The 10512-nt window shown below is 45.3% G+C and overlaps 1 protein-coding gene across 2 annotated transcripts; it reads right to left on the bottom strand.

Annotated features, from left to right (window-relative positions):
• Window positions 1-279: 279 nt before the first annotated feature.
• Window positions 280-9036, bottom strand: ggt1b (gamma-glutamyltransferase 1b). Of its 2 annotated transcripts, XM_077019887.1 has the most exons (12): window positions 8642-9036; window positions 8125-8255; window positions 7885-7974; window positions 6797-6989; window positions 6362-6522; window positions 5251-5400; window positions 3144-3280; window positions 2460-2647; window positions 1570-1697; window positions 1074-1186; window positions 846-959; window positions 280-674 (listed from the first exon to the last, which is right to left on the bottom strand). In XM_077019887.1, the coding sequence occupies exons 1-12, from the start codon at window positions 8803-8805 to the stop codon at window positions 528-530; spliced, it is 1716 nt and encodes a 571-aa protein (XP_076876002.1). In that variant the 5' UTR covers window positions 8806-9036; the 3' UTR covers window positions 280-527. The 2 variants fall into 2 exon arrangements, with proteins under 2 accessions (XP_076876002.1, XP_076876003.1); XM_077019888.1 differs by lacking the exons at window positions 6362-6522; window positions 6797-6989 and having other exon boundaries at window positions 8642-9034.
• Between the last annotated feature and the right edge of the window lie 1476 nt (window positions 9037-10512).

A 10512-nucleotide genomic window follows, 5' to 3' on the forward strand; every position in this document is an offset into this window, starting at 1 on the left:
GAACGGGAGATTCGCATCATGGATGTGCAGTCGACAAATCTGCAGCAACTGTGTGATGCTATCATGTCAATATGGACCAGACTCTCTGAGGAATGTTTCCAGTACCTTGTTGAATCTATGAAGGCAGTTCTGAAGGCAAAATGGGGACCAGCCCGGTACTAGCAAGGTGGCCTGTGAGTATAAATAGAAAGGATACATATCCCTCAATACACCCAGCTGTAGTGGAAAGGTCAAGAAATGAATTTCCTGTAAAAACTTAGTACTGAAATGTCAGTTGTCTTTTTGGTTAAAGGCAGGGGAACTTTATTTATACAGCACTTTTCATACATAGTGGAAATTAAAGAAGCTAGATTATTCAAGCTTGCAAGTTGGCCAGATACACTACTAGAAAAAGTCGGTTTCATCAGAGTATGTGGGACGCCTCAGGAAAAGATGGCAAAGTAGTGCTGACAGTGCTGTATTCTACCATCCAGTGGGAGCTGGATCCTCTGTCTGAAGGGCCAGAGGGACTGGGTGGGGGGGGGGGGTTAGTAGCCTGCGGCATAACCCCCTTTCCGAGGGTCAGACTGTGCTTCCAGATACCCCCCTCGCCGCCGTATGGCCTGGACCACTGCCCCCATCGATGTCGACTGCAAAAGCACATGGTTCTTCTTGGCTAGGCCATCCAGAACAGCCTGCAGGGGAGATGAAGTTGCACGCTTTCAGCCTCATGCATATGCACGGTAAGCAGGTAGCAGCATATTTACTAAATCGTAGATTCCCTCTGCACACAAACACATGGGCTGACACGAGGACACACTGACACGGTAGTTCCCTGTAGGGAGAGTCCAGAACGTTTCACACACCTTGTTAAAGTTGGACTCTGCCACAGTCGTGTTGGGCCGGAGCTGGTTATGAAGTCTGGGCTCAATCACTGCTTGTTTCAAATCAAAGTTGAAGAACAGAGCGTTCAGGATGACCTGCAGAACACAGGTGGTTCTGTTATTGATCTTGTGAGGTTGGGTGCTTGATCACATGGTCATCCAGCGTGAAGAAAGACTCACTCCCAATTCACGTTTTAAAGCACAACCCACCTCAGCAACTGATGTGGTAATTTTCGTCCCACCAGATGCACCAACCACCATTTTTACTTTGTTGTTTTTGTCAAAGATAATAGCAGGACACATGGAGGACATGGGTCTCTTATCTGCACAAGCACAACATGTATGCACTCAATATATGACTGCAGTCAAGCGAAGAAAGTGTGTGTGTGTGTGTGTGTGTGTGTGTGTGTGTGTGTGTGTGTGTGTGTGTGTGTGTGTGTGTGTGTGCGTGTGTGTGTGTGTGTGTGTGTGTGTAAGCATGCATATGTGCATGTGCGTATGTGTGTGTATGTAAACATGTGTGCATGTGTATATGTGTGTGCATGTGTGTATATGTGTGTATTCATGTGTGTGTGTGCATGTGTATATTTGTGCGCATGTGTGTGGTGTGTGTGTGTGTGTGTATGCATGTGTGTGCATATGTGTGTGCGCATATGTTCATATTTGTGTGTATGTGTGTGTGTGTGTGTGTTGTTGGGGTAGTCACGGGGCTTGATGAAGTTGTTGGGTGAGGGGGACACCCCAAAGCCATTAGTAATGTAAGGTGAACTAAAGTCATCCATCTCGTTATTCAGCAGAATGCCCGTAGAAGGCGACATCACCTTGGAGCCAAAGCTGTGGAAACAGAGAAAAATTATACACAAAGCACACGAGGAGACGCACATCAGAGTTCTGACGGAGCCTTGGAGCGCTGAATTTCAAGAGAAACATAGATTTTATGTCAGTGTGAAGTACAACAAAAAACAACAAAAACTACACCTACGTGAATGATATGTGTTATTTTTTTAAGCAGAACATGCCTTAATATATTCCATCATTTTCTGCCCCAATCCTCTGGGACACCAGAGTCCACATATTTGCTCTTTCTTAGGTTCCTGAATCAGCAAGAACACAGACTCCTTATTCATTTTGTTCTGGGCGCCGAGGCAGAAATGTGGACCTTCTACAGGTCCTAAGCACGAGGCTGGGAAATGCTGAACTGATGATGGTTTGAGGAGTGACCCTGAAACTGTGAAAGGGTAGTGATGACTAGAATGTGGAGCGCCCTCTAGTGGTAGAGGCACAGGCTGTGGTGCTGTTTTTTGTCAATCCTTCACAGCAAAGCTGTAGTTTCATACATGGTGCAATTCGCAAAGTCAGTAGTCCTGGTTTTAATATTATGCAGTCCGCCTGCAAATATTATGTCTTCTAATTCTAGAACAAGGCATGTCCTGAATTTGAGAATTAAGGATTTGGCTTGAGCTATCCTGTATTGAACAACTACAGACAAACGCTTTATCCATTTCCTTGTACAACTGCAGGTAAACATAGAGGAGATATCGACTGTTTCTTGGGGGGAGTCTCTGTCATTCAACACCTGGTGTACTGATCACATACTACTGATTAATGGTGCTGGTTGCAGAAACTGCACTTCCGTCCTCGGCCACCACGGAAATATGAGACGTCCCGTGATCATCTGGAATGAAGAACTCAGGCTCATAATAGCTCTCCTGCTGTGTGGTGCTGTCTGTGATCTTCTGCCGAATATAGTCGGCGTAGGTCTTCGACGTGATGTTCTGGATGAACTGGGAGAAGAGGGAGAATGGAAAGTTATAGATGTCTTATGAACTGGTCTTGCTGCTGAGTGCACAGAGAGGCCTCTGCCAGACATAACCACAGTGGGATTCACTGTTAAGGATTTAAAACACTCTGTAGAAATAAAAAAAGTTATGTAGCCATTTTGAACCCTGAAAAGAGTAGATTATATGTATTTAAAATCAAAGTATTTATAGTCATTAATAAAAAGAAAATGGGTATCAGTGTGAGATGCCAGTTAACGTGTATATTAGTGATTAAATGTGATTAAGTATTCCTGCCTACCATAATGCATGTAATAACTGTGATATTATCTTCACCCATCGTTCCCATTTACAGCACTGAGTGCTATAATGTTTTACCTCCTGTGATGTACCTTGACCTTTCACTCAGTCATAGTCAAGATATGTTTTACTTCCACTAAACAGTGCCAGTTCTTCAACTCAGGACATTCAGGGCATTTCAGGACATTTCAATGCAACTTGCCTCAGTGATGTTAAGAAATCTGTGATCTCCCAGAATGCTCCTCTTGGCATACGCGAACCGGAACGACTCCACCATGCGGTGGTAGGTGAGGATCTTCTGCTCAGTGTTGGACACACTGTGTGCTGTGAAGTTGTACCCTGCAGCAGAAGGAGCCCGTGAGCTCTACACTGGCCTCTTTGTAAGCAGCTCGTGTGACCTGCTCTCAGCTTAGGGACATCATCTTGCATGTCTCTCAGATGGGGAGATGGGGATGTCAGGTCCGATTAGTGTTGGTTAGAGCCCGTTAAATGTTGTGAAAGTGCTCAAAGCAAGCCTGGCCAGGTGAGTTCAGTTCACAAAAGCTTCAGTTCACATAAGCTTGCAGTGTCACTGTTTCATAGAATGCCATGTTTTAAACACAACCAGTTCAAGTGAATCATAAATGAATGTCCATGTGCAGCTTGCTACTTATTAAGCTCTGTTGATAAAACAGAGTGAGGAAAATCACACTGTTGGTGTAGCTAATGAAGCCTTTGCTTTGTGGGTGTAGCGTTGCCAGCTAGAGGTGTTGTGATGGCAGTCTGGTGTTGCAGTCTCAGGGGCCTAGAAGAGTGTGAGTGGGCTGTGAGCAAGAGGGAGGGTTTGGGATTAGAGTGAGGTGGAAGAGGTTGGGTTTAGTGAAGGGGAGAGGGGTTGGGTTTAGAATGAGGGGGAGGGGTGGGGTTTAGAGTGTGGGGAGGGTTTGGGATTAGAGTGAGGTGGAAGAGGTTGGGTTTAGTGAAGGGGAGAGGGGTTGGGTTTAGAATGAGGGGGCGGGGTTGGGTTTAGAATGAGGGGGAGGGGTGGGGTTTAGAGTGTGGGGAGGGTTTGGGATTAGAGTGAGGTGGAAGAGGTTGGGTTTAGTGAAGGGGAGAGGGGTTGGGTTTAGAATGAGGGGGAGGGGTGGGGTTTAGAGTGTGGGGAGGGTTTGGGATTAGAGTGAGGTGGAAGAGGTTGGGTTTAGTGAAGGGGAGAGGGGTTGGGTTTAGAGTGAGGAAGAGGGTTTGGGTTTAGAGTGAGGGAAAGGGGTATGTTTTAGGGGGAGGGGTTGGGTTAAGAGTGAGGGGGAGGGGTTGGTTTTACCCAGCTGTACGTTTACATTTATGGCATTTGGCTTATCCAGAGCGACATACATTTTTATCTAATTTTTATACAAGTGAGCAATTGAGGGTTAAAGGCTTTGCTCAGGGGCACCTCAGTCATGGCCTCAGGTCTGGGAACCGAACCCACGACCCTCCGGTCACAAGACCAGCTCCCTAACCATACTGCCCTGTTTTAGAATGAGGGGGAAGGGTTGGGGTTACAGGGAGGGTTGGGTTAGGGTGAGAGGGAGAGGTTGAGTTTAGAGGGAGGGGTTGGGTTTAGGGTGAGAGGGAGGGGTTGAGTTTAGAGGGAGGGGTTGGGTTTAAAGAGGGGGAGAGGTTGACTTTAGCGTGAGAGAGGAGAGGTTGAGTTTAGAGTGAGAGGGGAGAGGTTGGGCTTAGAGTGGAATAGTCAGGATGGTCATAGAGCTAGAGGCATGAATGGGGTTTCGAGTAAGGGATAGGAGTAAGAGGTGGAGGTGTGTGAGGAGGGGATGGAGGTCAGAGAGGGAGTCCTAGCTAACAGGCTGCTTAAATGACACCCTGCTGAGCCCCGTGAAATGGGTTTTGGTGTGTGGGTTCCTTTTATTCCGAGCTTGGTTTGTGCCTAATTAGAGGCAGACGCTTGGCGCTAGAGCTAGTGAGAGAGACAGAGGGCAGCTATGTGGGCAGAGAAGGAGCCGAGAGGCGGGTGGACAGACTCTAATTACTCATCACACTAAAGTTTAAAGTCAATCTCTTCTCCCTGCTGCACAGAGGACACACACAGCCTGCAGACAAGCGGAGCAGGACTGGTGTATAGTGGTGGACAAACAGAGAAGAAAACACACCAGGGAGAAAGCAGTAGCACTCGGATCCTTGCCCATCTCTCGGGATCTTTACACTGGATCTGTATTTGATACGTGTGGTGAGCTGACAAAGGCAGCAAATGTAAGCAAATGCAAATGTAAGGGACACATCGCGAAATGTCATGTGCTCTGTAAAACAGTGCAGGCCAGGTGATTCACCATCAAGTATTTGGAGAATGAGGGTAAGGATGGGTCCACTGGACGGGGTTTTGGGCACAAACATGGAGAACTCTCCCACCGACGCTCTCAGAGGGTTCTCGTCCAGTATGGCTGTGTAGCTCAATAAGTCGTCCACTGTTATTATCCCACCTGGACACACACAAAAACCTGGGTAACACACCTGGGTAACACTTGGACCATGGCTAGTTCATAATTTACTGAATTATTGACTTGGCAATTTATTGACCATGTTATCAACATCTTACTCATAACAATATCTCTGGAATTAAGGTATGCTGGCTCTCTGGTATCTCTGGTATTAGGGCTTGTGGATCTCCTGCTGTTTCCTCACAGTCATCCACTTTACACCTTTACACCTCTCATGGTTCGACTTTAAACCTTTACACCCCACATGGATCGACTTTAAAACTTTTCACCTCTCATAGATCTACTTTACACCTTTATACCTCTCATGGATCCACTTTACACATTTACACCTCACATAGATCGACTTTAAACCTTTACACCTCTCATGGATCCACTTTACACTTTTACACCTCACATATATCTACTTTACACCTTTACACCTCTCATGGATCAACTTTACACCTTTCCACCTCTCATGGATCCACTGTAAACCTTTCCACCTCTCATGGATCCACTGTAAATTTTTACACCTCTCATGGATTTTTGCATGCACACTTACCTCTCCCTTTATGAGGAGCACTTTCCCCACACCTGCACTCATTACCGTATGCGGTCCACCTGTCTTACATGGACCATTACAGTGTGTTGAGCCCTGCTCCTGTGGGGCCATCCCGATCACAGCACTAACACTGGCTGTCATGTTTTTGTGAGTTTCACACTGCTTGCAAAGAACTGCACTAGTTGAATTGGAAAATGGCAAATTTGTACATAACAACATTATATAATAATAATAATAATATAAGCTGCAGTTTCTCATTATGTCCCTAACAAGTAAATGTGGACATTTATAATATTTTTGACATACAATATGTTTTGTAGTGTGCCAATGATCTATTCAGTACGTTTTCCATCAGACTATAGATAAGATACTAGTGGTGTAGTATCTTATATATGGCAATTCCACCTGCATTCTTGATGTCCTTTACGAGATTCTCTGCGATGGTGCCATTGTAGAAAACAGCAGGCCCTTTGTCAGCGATCTCTTGGTAAGTGTCAGCCAGTTTTGGGAAGGTAATGGTGTCATTTTCCTTTAAGATTTCACCACTTTTACCACAGAACACAGAACTGAAACACAGTGGGGCCAGCAGTCAGAAGCTGCTGTTTATGGTCCTTGATAAATAGATAATTTAAAAAAAAATCTAAATTTCTGTTGTGCTATATAACATGTTATATTTGAGGTCTGGCTTATAGATCACGCCACAATGGGAGAGGTCCTTAACTTTAGGAAAACATCATGGAATTTCATGGATTTCAGGAAATGAAAGGGACTTAAATTGTATCAGCACCTTCATAAACCCATCAGCACGCTACAAACCAGCACCTACACCCACTTACTTACCGTAAATGCTGGTTTTCGCGAATTATGCTTTGTTCTTCATAAATGGCGGCTGCCAGTGCCTTGCCGATGGGGAAACCCTCGCGTGCCAGTTTAATGCTGGGGAGAAACAGCTCACGCCAGGGGAGTTTGCCATGGCGCTGGTGAGCGAGCTCATAGCCTCGGATCTCCCCAGGGACAGCAACGGCTAGCCCTCCTGGACACCCAGAAGCTTAAGATGCTGTAAGCTGTTTTTTTTAAAGAGTGCATTGACTAAACATTGTGGAGGGAAGTAAGAATGGAGGAGGGGTGATATTGGGGAAGGAAGTGAGATTGGAGGAGAGGTGAGATTGGGGAGAGGTGAGATTGGGGGAGAGGAGAGATTGGGGAGAGGTGAGATTGGGGGAGAGGAGAGATTGGGGAGAGGTGAGATTGGGGGAGAGGAGAGATTGGGGAGAGGTGAGATTGGGGGAGAGGAGAGATTGGGGAGAGGTGAGATTGGGGAGAGGTGAGATTGGGGGAGAGGAGAGATTGGGGAGAGGTGAGATTGGGGGAGAGGAGAGATTGGGGTAGGTGTGCAATGGCTCTTAGGTGAATTAGTAAAAACTGTAAACTTGATTTCAGTGCCATAAACAAAAGTGTTTTGAATGAATCAGCTTTGCTAAAATGAAATAATGTATGCTCTGCCCACTTCAAAGGTTATTTTCAGAAGATTATTATCATGTGAGCAATATCTGTATATTACAACCAAATGTGCAATATGTGTGTATTATGTTTGTTTCATCACGTTGATTCCATGCAGTGCAGAACTCTGCTGAATATCCTGCTCTCCCTCTCCAGTGTGTTATGCCAGCCCTACGGGGATCTCCCCACAACCATCATGCTACACCACCCACTAGCTGCACCACCATATTGCACAGGCCTGACACCTCACTCTTTGATCAGAAACAGGTTTTCCCACTGTGTTTCAGCACTAAAATCTAACAATAAAAATAAGGTTAACAAATAGGTGTGACATATGATACAAAGTGCTGCAAAATCTCCCTTCATAAAGGTCACGTTTCACTGATGCCCCCTCTGCTAACCAGCATGTGTAACCATTTATTAAATACCTTCCCGAGAAAGCTCTGTGCTGTTCCCAAACATGTCCTGAGTGGCATTTGAGGGGGCTGTCTCGCGAGCATCGATGGTTTCAACTCTCCCTGTTAAAGAGAAAAGAGTCACATGCAAAGTGAATGTTTCAGGGGAGGCTTATCTAGGATCAGTGTTCAAATGAAACCCAGACCTAAGGACAGTCCATAGCTGATCCTGGATCAGTAGTCCTGCTCTGAAGTGCTGAATCACAGGCCCACCTGTCTTAGCGTTATAGATGGTGAAGAAGAGGCCTCCTCCGATGCCCATGCTGTGGGCGTTCATCAGTCCCACACAGAGCAGAGCTGCGATGGCACCATCCACAGCAGAGCCCCCCTTCTGCAGAATGTCCCTGACGGAAACACACACACACACACACACATGTACTGCAGTATCTGTAACAGGACACTGTTCAGGTGCAGTATGTAATCGAGAGGAATGAAAAATTCTGCATTTGCTGTACATTCATGGAGAGTCCATATGACTTGCTGCATTAGTGTCTTTAATTCACACATACCAGACCCTCCAGGATGTTTTGGGATGATTTTGTACAGGTACTGTTTAAATAGGATGTCTGTACACAATTACCTTCCCAGTTTTGGCATTTGAAATACAATGATAGATATACTCAAGCTACAGATAATTCACAATTGTATGTGCGTGTGTGTGTGCGTGTGTGTGTGCGTGTGTGTGTGTGTGTGTGTGTGTGTGTGTGGGTTTACTGTGGTCTGAACTCACCTGCCAATTTCAGAGCAGTGTCCAGCGTCTGCTGCTACTGCAGCGCGTGTATAGGGGCCCTGGGTGGAGGTCCTGCCCCGTACGCCAAAGAACACCGCCAAAAACGTCCCCACTGCAGCCAGCAGCAGCACCACTAACCCCACCACCACCGACTTCTGCACCATTCTAGTGGTACGACAGCACAGACTGACACTCCCTCACACCTCCGCCCCAATATAAGTACAGCTTTAACCAAGACGATGCCTGAAGGTGTCTTCGTTGTTTCCGTGGCATGTACAAATCTGGCAATTTTGTGTCAAAAGCGGCACGTTGGGTAAGTCATTTATCACAACATCATCGGTGGCTATGGGGACACAATGTGTTTCCTTCCTTTGTCTTTCGTCCTTGAAGTCATTTATCTAAATCTCTTATGTGTTGTGACAGCCAGTTACAGAAAAGCAATTTAATAGTATCCCAGTGGCACAGCACAGAGAGACAGAAACATAATACAACAGGAGGTCCAGGTCAGAATGTGGATCCATGTACATCCACATGTTCCCAGTAGCTCAGCTACAATACAGTGATAATATTTCATGTGTATTTAAGTATCTAAGGGCTTATACTGACTAGAGTCACCCAGGGCCAATTCATGATGGCACTCCTAATAAATACACTGTAGTGTTGACCGACGAACAAGAAAGGCCTGTTATAACCATACAAGCAAATGGAAAAACAAACCAGATTTTAATCATGATTAAGACTTCCTGACGCATATGAAATCTATAATTTAAAACCCTTAACCTTTTCCCCAACGGCATCCTCATGTTAGCTCATTTCTGTCTGTTTATATATAATGTAAAATTAAGCATTCATTCTGTCAGTCTTTCTTCATACAGTCTGAATCAAGCTGTGATTGTTTCCACTGTCACTGATGACTTTGTGAATCCAGCTGGTGTGGTTCAATCGGACCTTTTTAAAAGGGGTTAATGCAAACAGCATCGCAAATGGTTTCAATGGTTTCTCTGTGTCATCCGTCTCCTCCGTCTGTGAGATTAACCAAGTCACACTGCATCCTTTAATCAAAACTTTCTCTTAATGAGAAAAGGATGTAATAAATATGAGCATTATTAAATGTCCATTATTGTCTTTTTTAGCAAATAGAGAATATACAATTTTTAAGTCTTAGGGAGAAAGGGGGAGGGTGTGGGGTTCTCAACAATGTGCTGCTGTCTGTGATAACCCCGTCTCTCTGCAGTGTGTGTGGTTCTCTATGCTGTGCTCCTGTCTGTGATAACCCAGTCTCTCTGCAGTGTGTGTGGGAGAGAGCTGCACTCCAGTCACCCCCAGAGAAGCCTGTGGTGCCAGCAGCAAGCAGAGTTTAGCCCACCATGCCAGAGAAAGATGGGTGAGTATATTCTTCCTTCCTACAAATCTCCACAGTTAAACTGAAACTCTGGACTGACAGAAGAAGCTTTACTGCTTCACCTGAGAGAATAGCCATGATTCCTTCTCATTCTACATTCTACAGCCTTCTCATTCTATTTTGAACTGAACAAATGATTCTAGTACTAATGGCTGAGTTATTATTATAGTCCTTGTTAATATGTAAAGACGAATATATAGGCTACATTTATATATCGATACATAAACTTAATATTTCCTACCTTGACTGTGCGAGGCCCCTAACAGTGAAAGTGTCTTTTCCACAGTAGTCTCAAAATGGTACACAGCTGAGAAGCTCTGTTGGCATTAAAGTTCAACCCAGAACAATAAAACAAACCAGAAGTTTATCACAGCCAGTGGGAGGAGAGGCATACGCTAAGGCAGAGCAAACATGCCTTCATAACGCGTTTCACCCTTGGCCCTTTGCTGCCCTGTAACACCTCTCACAC

The sequence above is a fragment of the Brachyhypopomus gauderio genome, chromosome 10, assembly GCF_052324685.1.
Source record: "Brachyhypopomus gauderio isolate BG-103 chromosome 10, BGAUD_0.2, whole genome shotgun sequence".
NCBI lineage: Eukaryota > Metazoa > Chordata > Actinopteri > Gymnotiformes > Hypopomidae > Brachyhypopomus > Brachyhypopomus gauderio.

Bases quoted from the DNA above. Each gene is read 5' to 3' on its own strand.
- ggt1b (XM_077019887.1), bottom strand. From the start codon at position 8,805: ATGGTGCAGAAGTCGGTGGTGGTGGGGTTAGTGGTGCTGCTGCTGGCT. The intron at 6,990-7,884 runs GTATTTAATAAA...CTGGGTGTCCAG, and splicing joins CACAGAGCTTTCTCGGGAAG to GAGGGCTAGCCGTTGCTGTC. The intron at 1,187-1,569 runs GTGACTACCCCA...GTGCTTGTGCAG, and splicing joins CAACAACTTCATCAAGCCCC to ATAAGAGACCCATGTCCTCC.